At 39.7% G+C, this 19,897-nt stretch overlaps 1 protein-coding gene across 1 annotated transcript in view; it reads right to left on the bottom strand.

The window, feature by feature from the left end:
* Positions 1 to 19,897, bottom strand: part of TUSC3 (tumor suppressor candidate 3) — a 106,393-nt gene that overhangs the window by 62,234 nt on the left and 24,262 nt on the right. The window contains exon 2 of the mRNA XM_036299950.1: positions 9,838 to 10,007. Coding sequence (XP_036155843.1) covers positions 9,838 to 10,007 — 170 coding nt within the window. The remainder of the gene's footprint in view (positions 1 to 9,837; positions 10,008 to 19,897) is intronic.

A 19,897-nucleotide genomic window follows, 5' to 3' on the forward strand; every position in this document is an offset into this window, starting at 1 on the left:
AGGACCTGAGAAATCAGCAGTTCCCTATCACCCTGCAATAGACTGCTTAATTCACTGCTCGGTAAGATAAATCCAAGAGGCTGGTTGTGCTCATTACGCTCTGTATTTCCTGTGCATCTATACTTTCCTCCGACCTAAGTACTTACCTTTCCTTAGGAAACAACTCTAATGTATTCAAAGTGATGAACAGAAAGGACCTACAACCAAGATTACTCTACCCTGCAAATTTAGAATAAAAAGACAGATAAAGACCTTCCCAGACAAGAAAAAGCTGAAAGAGTTCATCACAACCAAACCATATCATATGAAATGTTAAATGGTCTTATTTAAGAAGAAGAAAAGAAGATCAAACTATAAACAATAACATGGCAATGTATACATATCTACAAACAATGAACAAGCAGAATAGAAACAGAGTCATAGACACAGATCACCACTACAGCTACCTGACTCCACTACTGTAATTAACACTGCAAGGCACCCACCTGGAACTGAGTACAATTTCAAGCAGAAGATGCAGTGCTAACTGGACTTGGGACTCTTACCAGAACTTGGCCTGTTTACTTTGTGGAGGAGACCATATTACTCAGGGATTGTCCCCATCCATTTCTAGCAAACTGACTATATTACCCTATGACTCCTCTCAGGGCTACTACTGGCATCTACCACTGTCAACACCATTCCCAACTAAGATGTCACTGTTGCAGATAAACTATAAAGTAGGCTTAGAGTATCTTGTTAAGCCAGAAAGCAATGACCAATAGAGAAGCATCATGCAGGTCAAATTTAGGGTAAATTGAACAATGAAGAAGAATAACCATAGTAATGAATTAGTGAATAAAATAAGAACCTTAGAGATACTATACCTATAAAGGTGAGCTTTACCTACACCTCTCTTTCCTTTTTTGAGCAGCTCAAGGAATTAATATAGAAGGACCGACAGAATTTAAAAAACAAATCACTTCACAATCACCAGTAGCAAATTTAGGCAAAGATTATCAACAGATGCTACAATCACTGGGTGAAACGGTACTAAGAAACAGGATAATTACAAGATCTCAAAGTATCCCCCTCCCCAATTACTTATTACACGGGAAAAAGGACATGTTTAAACAACACAAAATGTGGAGATCGTCACCCTAATGAGGCGATAGATTTCATCACTGGCGTCTGAAGAACCTAACATTAGGTGCCTCCTGAGATGATGCAATAAGTACACAAATAATTGCAATAGGACTCCTGCAAAAAGTAATAACTGCATTTAATCACAAGGAAACAAACAACAGACAGATCCAGAGCATGGGACACCAAACCAGGGCAACTGGCCTGGATTCTTTTTTAAAACAAGAATTTTAAAAGTGAAAAGAAAATAAAGAAGTATAACATTCAAGTGCAATTTATGAACTTTGACAACATCCCAAATAGGAAGAAAAGGCTATAAAAAATATTTGGAGACAAATATAAAATTTAAATATGGACAGTACAGTAAGATTTTATTGAAATAAGTCAATTCACTTAAAAATAATAATGGTAAGGTAAGAATTCCCTTTTCTTAATAGATGCATACTCCAGTACATAGCAGGTATATTTCATGACGTCCAATAATTATATGTACATTTGCTGATATGTGACTCATGTTTGATGTATACTTAGAAGAGCAAAATCAAATGTGTCGAAATGTTGATAATTCGTAAATCTTGGTAAAAGGTAGACTGTATCCTTGCACTACTGTTTCAATTTTCTATAGTTTGAAATTAAGATAGGGGACTAATGCTGGACTTAATATACCAATAATATAGAAAACAGAAGGAGCTCAGAGACTGCTACCAAGGAACACAGACAACTGAAAGGTCACTGAAAAGAGTTGGGGTTATCCACTCTCAGCAAGAAACACCAAGGAAGAAATTTAATATGGTTAAGTTATATCATATGCCTTAACTTAAAAAATAATAAACTAGATTGAGCTCAGCAATAACCCTAGAAAATCCTTTATATTAAACTGGTCTTGGATTCAATCAAGCTTGAAACAGTTCTTATGTATTAGCTAAACCAGGCAAAAAGTGTGTGAATACCATGAGGGTTTGCCAGTCTTTGACAAAGAAGTGAAACCTTTTGTTCTTGTAGACAAGCATATTAGGGTGACAATAATTAAGGCCATAGAGAAATATTATCTAAGAAACAGAGGAAATGATAAGGACTATAGTCCCCAAACCATTTACCAAGCACTTACAAGAGCATTAAGTGATGTACAAGGGTAATTTTATCTATACACAATTTTCACCTTCTGTGCTCACTTTAAAATCTAATCTCATAAGAGACGTGGCCTCGCTTTAATGAAACAAAAGGCTGATAGCTCTTTCTGCGCAGTTTTGGCCAGCTATTTCCAACGTGCCTGTTCCTGTTATGAGATGTTACCCTGAATAAAAGCTTTTCATGATCTAATGAGTTTAATAAATGCTGGCGATGGATTCCTGCCCTAAAAAATTAGTAATCTTAATTGGAAACACAAAAGCAAAATGCAAATTACAGTTCACAGGATAAAGGCAATGATAAATGTGTACACTTTAAAAAAGCATCAAACTCTATTAGCTCCAGAGCCACAAATCCCAACCCTGACAGGTATTAGCTGTGTGACTGGGTAAATCAAATCTCTCAGCTTTGAGGTTCTCATCTATAAAATGAATTTTTTCAGACCTAACCTTTATAGTATTATATATATACTATATGTATATATATGTATGCATATATATGTATATATATATGTGTGTATATATATATATATATATACCCTAAATAATAAAAGGCTAATACGCAAATCTACCAAATGGTGGAAAGAGTGGTTGCTATGACATGCACTGACCACCAGGAGGCACGCTCAATGCAGGAGCTATCCCCTGGTGGTGTGTTCCCACAGGGGGAGCACTGCTCACCCAGAAGCCAGGCTCACGCCTCCGCGGCAGCACTGAGGATGTCCATGGGGAGCAGGCCTAAGCTGGCAGTCGGACATCCCCCGAGAGCTCCCAGACTGCGAGAGGGCGCAGGCGGGGCTGAGGGACCCTCCCCAAGTGTACGAATCTCATGCACTGGGCTTCTAGTCTATCTATCCTATATAATAAAAGCTTAATATGCAAAGTGACCAAAAGGCGGAATGACAGGTCTGCTGGGGGCAGGGCCAGTGAGTGGACGGCACCAGGCCAGCCAAGGCGGATGCCAGTGGGCAGAGGAAGGGGACGGGCAGAGGGAGAAGACAACGATTGGAGGTGGTGACCAGCCACTCTGGCAGGCACTATTCCCTGATCAGCCAGCCAGTCGCCTCCCTCAGAGGGAGGCCAGACTGTGGCTTAGGCTCCTGAGGGCTCCCGGACTGCAAGAGGGTGCAGGCCAGGCTGAGGGATCCCCCTCCCCCACACCCCAAATGCATGAATTTTCATGCACCAGGCCTCTAGTTATATATAAAAGGCTAAGTGACAGACAGTACATATGTACGTCCAACTGACCTGCAGGTACATATGGCGCACACTGGCAATTTAAAAATAAACGTTGAGCCCTACCTGGTTTGGCTCAGTGGATAGAGCGTCAGCCTGTGGACTGAAGGGCCAAGGTTCAATTCTGGTCAAGGGCACATGCCTAGGTTGTGGGCTTGATCCCCAGTAGGGGATGTGCAGGAGGCAGCCAATCAATGATTCTCTCTCATCATTGATGTTTCTGTCTCTCTTTCCCTCTCCCTTCCTCTCTGAAATCAATAAAGATATATTTAAAAAATAAATAAATAAAAATAAATGTTGACTCGCACATGCATGATACATATAAAGCTCTCGTGGGCACCAATTGCATGTGTGTGTGTTTCAATCTGTCATTGTCAATCCTGAATTTAATTGACACTTCTATTATAGAGAAAGGGCAAATAGAGATATTAAAATATTTCTTCTAATTAATTTCCGTTCAATGTGTACGAATCTGTGCACCAGGCCACAGTATGTGTATATATATATATTTTTTTCATATGTATCACATATTAATATATATGACAACATGTAACTCTAATAGTTTACACATAGTAAACAATAATTTTATTTCATCAGATGAGATGGATGTTAGCCACTTAACATTTAATATGTAAATGTAACAATTTATTCCACTCACTTATAAAATATCTTTTTAATCACTAAAATTTTCATTTCTTTTGAGTCTAATAATATATTAATCTCCAAGACATCACAAAACTTTGGTTATACATGCATCCTGCATGACTCTACATGTACATTTTTATTTTCCTTCATCTGGACGTTTTCTTCTTATACTTATTGATCCATAGTAATAACCTTAGAAGAGGATATTTTGTTCTTAGAATTTTTTGTGACTTCTGTAAGAGATGAGTGAGTTTGTGGTAGAATACATTTAAAAGATTTAGCAATTATGGGTAATATTCCCTTTAATAAAATTTGATAAAGGAAGTTGGAGTTAACACTTAGGGGAGGGAGGTGAGAATTGTATTGAGTAGTCTTAATTAACAACTTTATTTGGCCCAGGAGTTCAATGCTAGCACTGAAGAAGGTGAGAATTGAATTCTGAAATTTGTGAATAAACTGACTGTGTGAAGGAAGAGCAGCATGATTTGCTCAGAGGGCTCACAAGGAAGCCAACAGCTCATTCATCAGCCTAAAGCAACTGAAGAATCTAAGTGTGCATTAACTTTAGAAGAAAATATCTTAAAGAAAAAGCAGAAAGTCTCACAAATGAAAGCACAAACATTTTAAAATTATAACTATAAATTTTTACAAATATTCTACAGAATTATAAAAATTATAGCAGTTTTATTAAAAATGGCCCAAAATTTCATTGACACAGAACCTAGAATTTAATTCATGTTAAAAAAAAAAAATGACTGCTTATGATAGGATGTCTCTTTCAATGAATCTACAACTCCCTTTGAGGCTAAATTTAGAATATGAGAATATAATTGAATAATTTTTCTCAACACTTTACCTTTACTTAGTTGAGATCTCTTTGATCTACTCTGCCAACTTTCCTATGGGTCACAGTACTCTCTTGGCTCCATAACAGTAAATCTCAGAACACTGCTCATCCACAATTATTTAACAGATCTTCCTTTGACAATTCTATGACTCTATAATATCAATGTATCATCCTCATCTAACAAACCCCAAGGCATCCCTCTATCAGCTCACTTAACTTTCTTCCTCTCCAACTCCATTATCACCCTGAACAATTTCAGCACACATGATTTAATCTAGACATTACCACAGCCCTATAAGTTTCTCTACATCAACAATCACCTATATTATACTTCAGTAAATTACTTACAAGTTATTTATTAAGTAACCCTATATGATATCTTCTTAATTTTCAACCCCATCCTATTTTTACACAAAATCTGTTCTTCACTCTCATTAAAATAGAACTTAATTCTTTCACACCTAATTTATCAGCTGTTCCCTGGCTTCCTTTGATCCACTATCCAACTTTGAACCCATGACCACACATTTCAAATAGTAATACTGTCTCACTAGCACTCTCAAGCACTTGCCTAACCCCCTTTACGCCATAAGCCAAACATGTTGACCACTAAGGAAGGTGTTCTTGCTCCTAAGTTGCTGAGTATTGGGGCAGAAAATGGTTTAACTCTATAGATTCCTCACTAAGAAGTTGGGTATTCTGGTTTCAAAGGATCCTCAAAGCTATATGGTCATCCAACTAGTCTTCTCAATCCCATTGCTCCTCAAGGAAAACAAAAACTATGAACCATGAACTTGCTTTTTATCTTCCCTTTCTCACTACTGGTCGTACTGGAATTACCTAGATCATGTCTGTGTAAATGTCAATGCCTTGGGCCTATCCCAAAGCAAATCAGAATGTCTGGGTATGGGAACCATATATTGACTCTACATTTTTTATTCCTTTCCAAAGCTTCACCCGTTCTTTCTCGCTTCTCTAACAACCTACCACCCATTTACAAATTATCTTAATTTTTTATAGTTACTGCACACATTTTCTCTCATAAATCTAAAATTATTCTAAAATATAAACTTGCATTACAAAACTAGAGGCCCAGTGCACAAAATTCGTGGGGGCGGGCATCCCTCTTGCAGTCCAAGACCCCTCGCTCCTTAACGCCTGCCTGCTCGCTGCTCCTTAGCTCTGCTGTGGAGGCGGGAGAGGCTCCTGCCACCGGTGCTGTGCTCGCCGGTCTTGAGCCCGGCTTCTGGCTGAGCAGTGCTCACCCTGTGGGAGCGCACTGACCCCCAGGGGGCAGCTCCTGCATTGACCGTCTGCCCCCTGTTGGTCAGTGCGCATCATAGGGACTGGTTGTTCTGGTCGTTCCACCACAATGGTCGCTTAGGCTTTTATTATATAGATAGGCTATAATAAGCAAACAAATAAAGGTTATTTTGAGCTCTGTTATTTAAAAAAATTAAGGGTCCAACCCTGACCAGTGTGGCGCGGTTGGTTGGGTGTCATCCCATACATACACCAAAAACATACCCAGTTTGCAGGTTCAATCCTCAGTCAGGGTGCATGTGGGAGGCAACCAATTGATGTTTCTTTCTCTCACCCCCCCTTCCTCTCTCTAGGATCAATAAACAAACAAACAAAATTAAGGGTCCATATTTAACAATTCATTTAACAACATAATGTTACGTAAAATCATTTAACAGTATATTATGGTTAATGTTATCAGAATATATTCAAGTATATGTAACTGTGAAATAAATACTTTGGTAATAAGGTATTTCTAGACTATACCTGCCAGAAATACAATGATCAAATAAATATATTTTTCCACATAGTAGTGAATATAGGAATTCAATTAATTCAATTTTTAGGTACAAGAAAATGATTTTCCTAAAACATATTTGGTATTACAGCATGTCAAAGGACATTTTGTAGTTTGAGGGAAAATATCTCTTACACAAAAATGTCAATTAAGGTGGTATTTTTCCTGCCTAGGGCTTCACAGCATCCCTTAAGATATACATACCTTCCCTATCCATACGTGCTAGCCCAATTCTGAGAGCAGTATTAATGCTCACTTGAGTACTGGTCCTCAAATTTGATAGGAGAGAAACTCGGAATCATCTGAAGTGCTGTTTTTCAAAATACTTTTGTTCACTATCCTCTCTGCCCACTGTGAGCCATGCTCTATTATATACTCACTATCAGGTTGTGATAAGATCCTTGAAAATTTCAGAACACTGAAATTCTCTTTCTGCAAACTTCTTTGGACAGAACCGTTTTGTCTTTTTCATTGACCATGTCACTAATAACGTCCATGTCTACTAGAGCTAACAATGACTCAGACATTTTTTAAAAAGTCTACAGATGAATATACAATGTGCAGAGTTTGGACGTGGAGTTACCACACAAAAAACAATTGTTTTTCAGAAAACAGTGGTCAAGTGGTCAGCTAAGAAGAAACAGACAATGGATAAGGACAAACAACAGCTGTCCTTAACCATTGAAGAAATGGAGTATTCAATTTAAAGTCTCCTGAAAAAAAAATCTCTAGGCCTGAATGGTTTTGCTGAAGAATTCTATCAAACATTTAAAGAAGTAGTAACACAATCTTCTAAAATTGTGTAAGTTTTCACAATCTCTTCCAGAATAATAAATGAGGAGATAACATTTCCCGATTCACTTTATGAGGCCAATATTACCCTGGTACCAAAACTAGACAAAACAGCATTAAAATGATATAAAAAGTGACCCAGATCAATATCTATCATAAAGTTAGATGTGAAAATTTTCAACAAAATATTAGCAAACAGAATCCGGCAATGCATAAAAAGAATAATATTCCACAATTAAGTGGGATTTCTTCCAAATTATAAGACTGGTCCAACATTGGAAAATCAAAGTAATTCACCATATCAACAGGCTAAAGAAGCAAAATCATATTAATTCACATCAATAAAAACCTAACAAAATCCAACACCCATTCAGGATAAGAACGCTGAGCAAACTACAAATAAAGAACTCCCTCAACTTGATAAAGGCCATCTACAAAAATCCTATTGCTATATCATACTCAATGATGCTATATCATACTCAATGATGCTATATCATACTCAATGATGAAAGACTGAATGCTTTCTCTCAAAGGTCAGATCAAAATTTAAAACTAAACTTTTAGAAAAAAACAGGGAAAAAATTTGGGGATCTAGGGCTAAGCAAAGAGTTCTTCAATTTTACAAGGAAAGTGAGACTGTAAGAAGAAAAAGTTATAAATTGAAGCTCACCAAAATTAAAATCTGCAAAGCTTTCCATTATGAGCATGAAAAGAAAGCCATGGACTGGAAGAAAATATTTGAAAAACACATATCTGATAAAGAACTAGCATCTATAATATATAAAAAACTCTGAGAACTCCAATTAGAAATGGGCAAAAAACATACACATTTCACTGAAGATATATGGATGATAAATAAGCATGCAAAACAATATTCGACAAGAGAAATAAGCACATAAAAAGATGTTTAATACCATTAGCCATTAGAGAAATGCAAAATAAAACCACAATGAGACAGCACTCCATCTCTATCTAAGTGACAACAGCAGTGCTGGTGAGGAGATGGAAAAACGACCTCACTTACACACTGCTGGTGGATGTGTAGACTGACACAGCCACTCTGGAAAACATTTAGACAGTTTCTTGTAAAGCTGAGCAGCCAACCACCATATAACCCAAGCACTATACTGTCTGGTGTTTATCCCAGAGAAACAAAAACTTAAGTTCACACAAAAACCTGTATAAGAAGTTTCACAGCAGTTGTATATATCATGGCCAAAAACTAGAAACAACACTGATGTCCTTTAACAGATGGGTGGTTAAAGTGTGTATTTCCGTATCATAAAATATTACTCAGTAAAAAAAAAAGATTAAACTATTGATAAATGCAACAACTTGGATGGATTTTGAGGGAATTATAGTAAGTGAATGAAAAGCAAACTAAAAAGGTCATACACTGTATGATTCCATTTACATAATAGTCTTGACAAAATACAGAAATAGAGAACAAATTTTGGAGGTTGGGAGTGGAATGGACATGGGGGTGGCAATAAAGGACAGCAAGAGAGATTCTTATGGGGATGGACCTGTTCTGTATCTTGACTGTATCGCTACCAACACCCTGCTGGTGAGAGTGCGTATAGTTCTGCAAGATGTTACCACTGAGGACCAACAGGTAAAAGGTATATGATTTGTTTGCATTATTTTTTTTACAATTGCACATGAACCTACAATTATCTCAAAATAAAAAGTTCCATTAAAAAACAGCATTTGCTACATATGTATTATATTTGTACTTGTCCAAAATTTTCTTTAGGCTATTTCTACTGAAAAATACTTCATGCATTTCAAATTGTTTACTTCTGTTTCACAGGAAGCAAGTTCTAGTCATTGGAGAGATTGAAAACTAAATGGACTTCCCTAGTAAGTGTGTCCTCTCTATAAAACTGTTACATTAGTCTAAAGGGACTACTTCACTGTCTACAAGATATAATTAGGTGACCTACAAGGCATTATTCAAACCAAATTCTATCATATTCTTATCTTTAGATAGGACATACTAATAACTATTTTTCATGATTATATATGAAAATGGTCAATAAATATGTTACATAATAAAATAATATTGGCCTATCAATGTCATTTCCTAGGACACAATGATTTTAGCTTACTTTTAAATGCTCATAGTTATATGTGAATAAAACAATGAACAACTGTTTTATTCTATTATGTACATTTACCTTTCATATAATAAAGTAAATATATAAGCACGGGATAGTAGTTTTTTAAAATTTTAAATGCTTGATTACCTGCACACAGAACACTGCCGCTGAGGCTGAAGAGCCGTGAACATAACAATCATAGAATAGTTTCGAGGCGGTGCCTTTATAAATTTTCGGAATTTGTCGCCATTCATTCGGAAGATTGAGCGCCTGGAACTCCATTCCATCAACTGTTCTACTTTTTCGGCTAACAGATTCTGCAATTAAATATAGGAATTTAAATTTACACAAGGTTAAAGTCCTTCAGTTTGTATTTCATATAAGCAGATTACATGAGATTATATTTTAGCCAATGTTATTTTCTGTTAAAAGTCCTTGTTTTAGTGAACAATACCAGAAGTAATAAGACACATCAACATCACGTATTCCCTGAGATCCGCAGATAAGAGCACATCACCTCCATGGTACTCTTAGCAAAAAGGTAAACCTCAATCTAATCATGAGAAAACATTACACTGACAGAAGTTTAGTAACAGTCTATAAAATAACTAAACAGTGCTCCTCAAAGGTGTCAAGTTCATGAAAGACCAGGAAAGGCTGAGGAACAGTAACATGGAGAAGAGGGAGAGATGAAAACTAAATGTAATATGGAACCTCTCACAATCCGGGACCCCTCGGGGGATGGGATGTTGGACAGCCATTTTGGCCCAATCCCCACAGGCCAGGCCTAGGGACCCCACCGGTGCACGAATCCATGCACCGGACCTCTGGTATGCATATAAGATCTTTGGTTAATCTCTTCCCACCCTCCCCCCTTCCCTCTAAGATTCATCAGTCTGTTCCATGTTTCCATGCCTGTGCATTGAGTGTCTGCCCCTTGGTGGTCAGTGCGCATCATAGCTACCAGACAAACGGTTGCTTAGGTTTTTATATAGAGATACACGTTGTTATTTATAAACTTCTAAAATAAACATTAATCATGAAAGTATAAGATCTCTCTTTTTTTTTGAGTATTCACACAAGGTTGTTAACTTTTGTTCCACTTTCCACCCACAAGGAGCAGAGTGTTCAGTTTTTATATCTCTTGCCTCAAGCAACTTTCCCATTTTAAAGTCAACAATCCAAGAGCCAGAAGCACCTGAAATTGGTATTAGATATATGGCTTTGATCATCGTTTCAGAATGCTCTCTGAACATTCGTCACTGACACAGAGCCAATGACAATTAGCCACACTCATTTCAGAAATTATAAAAAATTAAGCTTATTTTTTAAATGTAGCATTATCACCCATACTTTAATATAAGACTTACAACAAACAAAAAGACATGCTTCAAGAGTACTTCCAATGTGTCAGTTATCATACTAGGCATACAACATGTCAGGTGCCAACCAACATCCCTATCCACAGAGAAAAAAATTCAGGTTCAGAGAACCTAAATTACTTACTCAAGATCAAATTACTAAGTGGTTAAGCCTGGATTCAAACTTGGCTTTTCTACTGTTAATTCCTAGGCTGTTTGTTTATCCATGTAATAGTGGTGTGTGTGTGTGTGTGTGTGTGTGTGTGTGTGTGTGTATGTGTGTATGTTATATGTTCATGTGTGAGATATCTCTATACACACACACACAGTCTTTAAAAAAATCCGGGGAGCCATATAAACAAAGAGACAGTTTATTATGAAAGTTCCTCTAATGCAGTGGTTCTCAACCTTCTTAATGCTGTGACCCTTTAATACAGTTCCTCATGTTGTGGTGACCCCCAACCATAAAATTATTTTCGTTGCTACTTCATAACTGTAATTTTGCTACTGTTATGGATCATAATGTAAATATCTGAGATGCTATATGTGTTTTCCGATGGTCGCGACCCAGAGGTTGAGAACTGCTGCTCTACTATAATTCCCTGATTAGGCCTAGAAAATAATTCTTTGTAAGCATGCATTCTTTATGGTAAAAACTAGGCCAGGTAAATAAGTTAACATGTAGTTTACAGATGTTTAAAGGTTTTAAGATAATATAGAAAGATATATTTTTAAAGTGTCAATACACTTGAAGAAAATAATAGCAAAAATATTGAGCATTAAATATAGATTTAGAACACGTAACTAAAGAGAGCCTAGTCCCAGATTCTCTATTTAGGAACTAGTGTGCAGAAGTGAGCTGTCTGATTAGCTGTCTTCTTCGTACAGAAAAAAAGGTCTGGGAAGGGAAGGGCATCATGGTTGACTCACACTTTCAAGAGCATCCTATATAATAAAAGCCTAATATGCAAATTGACCGAATGGCCAAATGACCAATGGAACAGTCAGTTACTATCGCTATGATGTGCACTGACCACCAGGGGGCAGACGCTCAATGCAGGAGCTGCCCCCAGCCCCCAGGCCAGCCGAGGCGGGTGCCAGTGAGGGATCCCCCCAATCACTCTGCTGCCGGGGTCCAACCCCAGCAGGTCCAGGGGTTCCCAAAGGCGTAGACGGAGTCGGCGAAGAAGGAAGGACACGGAGACAGTGTTCAGTTGATCAGCAGCCTAGCCAGGATCTCCAGCCAGGATCTCCAGGCCAAGTTCTGGTCTCGATCTCCAGAGAGGTTCTGCTTCAGATCTCCAGCCAGGTTCTGTGTCCATGTTCTCTTGCTAGGTTCTCCAGCCAGGTTCTGTCCAGGTTCTCCAGCCAGGTTCAGTCACCAGGTTCTAGTCAGGTTCTCTTGCCCATTTCTGTAGTCAGGTTCAGTCCAGGATCTTTTGCCATGTTCTCTCCAGCAAAGTTCTTCTGTCTCTAGTTCTGTGTAGGTTCTGTCTTCTTAGTTCTGTGTTCTAAGCTCTGTATTCTAAGTTCTGTGTTCTAAGTTCTGTGTTGCTGTCTTGTTGCATCTGTATTTATACCAGTTGCTTTCCGCTATTACCTGAGTCCTGATCTATCACCCCAGGGAGAACTTGCCAATCCTGCACTTTCCCGGGGTAAAGGCTGCAGTGGGGTTAAGGATAAGGCCCCTTGGGCCTACCTTCTCCCATGCCTTTACATTTACCTTTCCTTCCTCAGAAAGCATGGACATACTTCTTGTATAAAACATTCTGTCTGACTGGGAGTAACCTTAATTCCTCTGCTAGCAAGCATATGTGTTAAAAGATCAATACGGAGTCTTTTTTCTTTAGACTCAGTAAGGCACATCTTCTTAATCTAAAGATCAATACAGAGTCTTCTTTCTTTGGACTCAGTATGGCACATCTTCTCAATCTAAGAATCAATACAGAGTCTTCTTTCTTTGGACTCAGTATGGCACATCTTCTCAATCTAAGTTCTGTACTATCCACCTTCTTACCCTACTTATCCTCTATAGGGGGCTCTGTAGTACCCTGGTGGAGTCCTATCCGTCCCGAATGTGGGGGTTCTCAATGGGGGGGCTTACCTAAGGGAATCCTGTTCCAGAGGTTCCCAAAGGTGTGGACGGAGTCGGCGGAGACTATCCACCCTATTCCTACGGTGGAGTCCGATCCGTCCCGAGTGTGGGGCGCTTACCTAGGGGTCCCTGTTCGGGCGCCAGATGCCGGGGTCCAACCCCAGCGGGTCCAGGGGTCCCCAAAGGTGTGGACGGAGTCGGCGAAGAAGGAAGGACACGGAGACAGCGTGCAGTTGATCAGCAGCCTAGCCAGGATCTCCAGCCAGGATCTCCAGCCAAATTCTGGTCTGGATCTCCAGAGAGGTTCTGCTTTGGATCACCAGCCAGGTTCTGTGTCCATGTTCTCTTGTTAGGCTCTCCAGCCAGGTTCTGTCCAGGTTCTCCAGCCAGGTTCAGTCACCAGGTTCTAGTCAGGTTCTCTTGCCCATTTCTGTAGTCAGGTTCAGTCCAGGATCTTTTGCCATGTTCTCTCCAGCGAAGTTCTTCTGTCTCTAGTTCTGTGTAGGTTCTGTCTTCTTAGTTCTGTGTTCTAAGCTCTGTATTCTAAGTTCTGTGTTCTAAGTTCTGTGTTGCTGTCTTGTTGCATCTGTATTTATACCAGTTGATTCAATCCTATCAATCTCTATTACAAAGGTTAGGGCGTTTCTTATCTTCATTCCAGGGAGTAAAGATTATGTAGCTTAAGCACGATTGTTCGTAGTTAAAGTGATTAATTACCCGCCTGGCACTTAGTTAAGAGGTTTTATTCCCTCCCTAGCTTCAGGGGAAAATCCCTACCTGGGGAAACATCCTTTCTCAGAGACCTTGGTTAAAACACATAGTGCCAAGAAGGTGAGCAAACATATTAAGAACAGTATGCCATATATGCCAGGTCCCTTGAAACAGCAAGCATGGACCGGCTCCCGGCACTCTGCCAGTTGCCCCGCAGAGGGAGGCAACCGGCAGCGGCGGTGGCAGGGCAATCAGGGGACAGGGACAGCCAGCGAGTAGGCTGGCACCACCACCACCCGATGGCCCTGCGGTTGCCTCCAAGGCGGGTGCCAGTGGGGTCACCTGATTGCCCCACTAGTCACCTTGCAGAGGGAGGTGAACGATAGCGGCAGCAGGGGGTGGGGCCGGCAAGTGGGCAGCACCAGGCCAGCCATGGTGCGTGCCAGCGGGGGCCCCCCGATCGTCCCACCAGTCGCCCCACAGATTGGCCCTGATTGCCAGTCAGGCCTAGGGACCCTACCGTGCACCAATTTTGTGCACCGGGCCTCTAGTCTATTATAAAGAAGGTTGAGCTAATTCTCCAAAGAAAGTATTGCAAGGTGATATAGTAGAAACATTCAGTAAGGAACAGAAAACTAGTCAACGTGAATTCAATGACCTAAGAAAGAATCACAGGTTGAGCTACAGTCTCCAAACAAGGTTTATTCCACTGTTGCATTTCTCTGGGACAGAACTGTAGCCCTATTTAAGGGCCAGGTTAGGTGCATTTGTCCCTTTGACGTATGTATTTCCATTTCAGGGCCATCTGTGCTCCTTTCTGTTGGAATTTTTTTCCTTCTGCTACGATTTCATTTCTGCAGAACTGCTTTCAGAGTTCACCTTCTCTGGGTGTCTGTTTTGGTCTCTTAAAGAGAGTAATACTCAGAAACCTTGATTCCCTATTCCCAAGGGAACAAGTAAAAAAAAATAATTTCTGGGGTAACTTTGTCTATTTCAGGGAACACAGACACATCCATAAGATGGAATATAATGTAACCTTTAAAACTGAGAAAGCACCATATGTCTATTTTTAAATTAGAAAAGAATTCAATGGCTCAAGTCTGAATGATGGTTCTGTATTTATAGGCAACTACAGACCCGGTGCACAAAAATTTGTGCACTCGGGGGGGAGGTCCCTAAACCCGGCCTATGCCCTCTCGCAGTCTGGGACCCCTCGGGGTATACCACCTGCTGGCTTAGGCCTGCTCCCCAGGAGATTGGGCCTAAGATGGCAATCAGACATCCCTCTGGCAGCCCGGCTGCCCTCAGGGGATGTCCACTTGCCAGCGGGGAGCAGGCCTAAGCTGCAGTAGGACATCCTTAGCACTGCTGAGGAGGCAGGAGAGGCTCCCACCACTACCGCTGTACTGGCAGCCATCAGCCTGGCTTGTGGCTGAGCAGAGCTCCCCCATATGGGAGCTCACTGACCACCAGAGGACAGCTCCTGCATTGAGCATCTGCCCCCTGGTGGTCAGTATGTGTCATAGTAACCAGTCATTCCCAGTCTTTTTGCTGTTAGGATCAATTTGCATATTACCCTTTTACTATATAGGATAAAGGCCTGGTGCACGGGTGGAGGCCAGCTGGTTTGCCCTGAAGGGTGTCCCGGATCAGGGTGGGGGTCCCGCTTGGGTGCCTGGCCAGCCTGGGTGAGGGGCTGATGGCTGTTTGCAGCTGGTCACACCCCCTTCAGGGTGGGGGTCCCCACTGGGGTGCCTGGCCAGCCTGGATGAGGGGCTGATGGCTGTTTGCAGGCTGCCCGCACCCCCTTCAGAGTGGGGATCCCCACTGGGGTGCCTGGCCAGCCTGGGTGAGGGGCTGATGGCTGTTTGCAGCTGGTCACACCCCCTACAGGGTGGGGGTCCCCACTGGGGTGCCTGGCCAGCCTGGATGAGGGGCTGATGGCTGTTTGCAGGCTGCCCACACCCCCTTCAGAGTGGGGATCCCCACTGGGGTGCCTGGCCAGCCTGGATGAGGGGCTGAGGTTTTCAGGCTGGCCAAGCCTGCCAGCGACTGAAGCTCCCAGCCTCTCCTTTTTTTCTTTTTTTAATTCTGGTGTTTATTTACCTTCTATAATTGAAACTTTGTTGCCACTCCAGCTCCGAGGCCACGGACTGCTGAAAGCAGGTATCTGGGGTTTGTTTAGCTTCTATAATTGCAACTTTGTTGCTTAGAGAGGAGCTCAGAGCCCGGCCACAGCAGGGAGGAAGCTTGGCTTCCTTCATCACTGCAGCAAGCAAGGGTCCTGCTCGCTTCAGCTGCGTGGCTGCCAGCCGCCATCTTGGTTGGCGGTTAATTTGCATATCTCGCTGATTAGCCAATGGGAAGTGTAGCGGAGGTACGGTTAATTTCAATCTTTGTCTATTATTAGATAGGATGTGACCTGACCAAATTATTTCTCTGAATCTCAGTTTCTTTATTTCTAAAACAAATAATACCTCACAACAATGTTGATAAAATTAAATGACTTAATGCAGGATAGGCACTCAAATTGTGTTCCCTTCTGCTCAGGTTAATTTCTATCAGCAACACTGAGAGGAACAGTGGCTTCTGAAGGAATATCTAAGTGGAAATTTTTTAAAAAAAATAATCTAATTAATATCTTAAATCTCAGAGCTATCTAATGTTTTCTCAGTACTTAGTAAATGACAAGCACTGTGCTAAATTTATAAATGAACATTGTGGATTACTGATTACATGACAAGCATTGTGTTAAATCTATGGAAAATGAAAGAGGAAGGAGTACAGCAGGTCCTCCTCTCAAGGCCTTACGGCAAAGAAGCTCTAGCAGTAAAAATATTGCTTATATTGGTATTACACTGTGGCTTTGGTGTTAAGTAAATGCCTTAGTGCCATCAGGGCAAGATGGCATATAAGATCTCATGTCTGTGAACACTAACTGGTTGGTCATGGCTAATTTAAATTTAGCACAGGGGAAAATTCTGAAATCTTGACAGGGGCTATGTAAAGAGTGTGTGATCAGTTGGATTCTGTAGGCTAAGGCCAGGAAATAGGAACAGAGGTGCCATAAATCTACCAGATCAGAAAAGACAAAAGGAATCTAATATTTAGAATCTTAAAAGAAGAAACCCTTTCCTTGCCTGTTACATTGTAAAAAGCAAGGGCTAGCAGGTTCCACATATTAATGAAGTTAAGGTAGTCAGTCATATTAACTATAGGTACCCAGTCTACATTTTTATCTTAAAGTTTTTTATGAAAACTGAATTTTAAGGCAAGTCACTATAATAAATGAACTGCATAATCTATATGCCAATCCTCAACATGATATTACTCAAACTGTTCTCAATTCATGTTTCTACAAATCAATACCTAACAAAAATACAAATAAATGGTACATTTCACTAAGCATCATGGAATAAAATTGTTCATTCCAAAGTGAAACTTACATAGGGAAAAAAATCTCACTAATCTAATACTTTTATATTCATATGTTGTTTCCAGCATTTTATCCCTAGGTACATTTTAATGATGATCAGATGCACCAAAACAAAGATATACATGTGGTCTCATGTCTTAAGAGACGTCTACCAGAGGAATAGCCATTCAAGTGCCTGTGTACCAGTCACCTACACAGTATTTACTCAGGTACTCGCTATCATTAAAATAGCCACAATATAATTTGCTTATAGCAGCGGTTCTCAACCTGTGGGTCGCGACCCCTTTGGGGGTCTAAAGACTCCTTCACAGGGGTCGCCTAAGACCACTGGAAAACACATATATAATTACATTTTGTTTACAGTAGCAAAATTACAGTTATGAAGTAGCAACAAAAATAATTTTTTGGTTGGGGGTCACCACAACATGAGGAACTGTATTAAAGGGTCGTGGCATTAGGAAGGTTGAGAACCACTGGCTTACAGTAATTCACAGGATATAGATTTGGAGTGAGAATAAGAAGTACATGTTGAAGGTATCTGTTGATGACACATAGAAACCATGATCCCTTCTGTCTCTCCATATTTTGGGGGAGTCTTTACTTTTTAAGAGTTTAGTATCTAAGAGGTTCACTCAAAGCCCACTGATAAATCAAACAGACGTAGCCAGATGGGTGTTGTTTTGCATTTGGGAAAGAACTTATCTTCAATTCCTGAAATTATTTGTTCCTACAAATCCTTATTCATTTTCCTTAATATTATACAATTCCTCTCAGGTTTTAATACAATGCAAAGGGCAATTAATACTTCCAGAAATCAAAATACAGAGACCAGGCACTCCATCACCCCATGTACATTACAAACTGACCACTAACAACCACCAGGAGCCTTAAGGGCACTCAGAAGACCACATAATAAATAAGAAAATAGACTATTTTGATTAAAAATATATTAAATGCAAATAATACATATGCCCAAAGAGGGCAAGGATTCAAACAGTCCGTTCAATCAATTAAGAACTCAGCAAATTATGGTATTTCTGCAGGAAATATAACACTCTATTGGAAAACTCAACTATCATTACTTCAAAGATGCAAAAGTAAGAGATTCAAAAGACTTTAAATAAATCATCCTGAAAGTTTTTTATGTATTTAATATCAAGCTCTTTAAATTTAGAGAGGAACAGTGGAAATCCTCAGACAGTTCCTCCTCAGAGAAGACACTAAAGGTGAGCTGGTCCGGTGAAGGACATCGAAGGGAATCAGCATTTGCGACAGGGAGAGGGGTATCTACAAGTGGAAATAGCCTTACACACATTTCCTAAGAACAACATGTCAAAAATAGTAGTACCTATTCAACTCACATCTGAATTAAAAATGTAGAAATAGTTATCTGATAAAAACATTCATTCAAATATTCATGTCTTTTTTAGAAAAGAAAAACCTTGCAACACTGTAATATTTCGTTAAGTGAACTATTTCTAAGAGGCAGTAAAAATATTTTTAGTGACACTCATGTAATGAATGGCTTTACCAGAATTGGGAGTTATTGTGTTTTATTTTTTACTACAAAGTGAAGACAGTTATTTTATTGTTTTGGGTTTTTATTTAATTCACGTGGGCTGTCTTCATGACAATTTTTCACAGTAAATTGCTTAAATACAATACTCTCCTGTCAAGAGATAGCATCATTAGAATTTTGATCCCTGAAGGATCAAAATATGAAATCATTTTAATAAGGGACAGTCATGAAAGGGGCTAAGTGAGCATCCGTTTTTATTCCACTGCATTAGTTTCAGTCACCATCTTTATTGAACTCCGTATCTTTCTGTTAGATAAATAAATATTCCATTTTAAAAACAGGTACCAGCGACAAAGCCTCACAGCAGCTGCAAGAGGAGAAAAGAAACCCTTCCTACAGCTGTACACAGCCATCTGGCCTTACTCTCCTGGGGGCCCAGATCCAGGCAAGGTGGCCATTACCAGTGTTAACGAGAATAGCAGAAATCCTATTATAATAATACACTACAGCACAAAATAATATATTATTTTAGAAGCCAGGTTTGTATATAACTCTTCACTAATAATAGCAACATATAATGTGTTATAGCTAAAGAAAATGTTTACTACAAGAATATGTGAAAACAAAAACATCAACTATTAATTGCAAAATTGAGAGATGATTTTTCTTAGCAAGTTTATTCTTAAGTCACACAAACTGATCAGTAAAATCTGTGATGGTTATATTAAAACCAAGAAAACCTAAATGGAATCTAACAGCAAACAAGCCAAGAGCAAAGCTTTAAATGTACTTTAAATGTTTTCCAATGCCTTTCATCAACCAAAATAAGATTTGGTCTACTGAATTACTTCCAAATGATAGGAGAAGTAAAATATTTGGGGCAGAGCAAAAGATTTCCTTTAGTTATTTTGTGTAAAAGGTATTAAAATGATCACAGTTACCTACTAATTCAAATCTGTATTACCAGCAGAGGCCCAAAGATTTGTGGCCCCAAGTCTCCAAAGAAACTCCTATATAATAAAAGGGTAATATGCAAATTGACCCTAATGGCAGAACAACCGGGAAAGACCAGTTGCTATCATGTG

Source organism: Myotis myotis, unplaced genomic scaffold, assembly GCF_014108235.1.
Source record: "Myotis myotis isolate mMyoMyo1 unplaced genomic scaffold, mMyoMyo1.p scaffold_m19_p_3, whole genome shotgun sequence".
NCBI classification, from domain to species: domain Eukaryota; kingdom Metazoa; phylum Chordata; class Mammalia; order Chiroptera; family Vespertilionidae; genus Myotis; species Myotis myotis.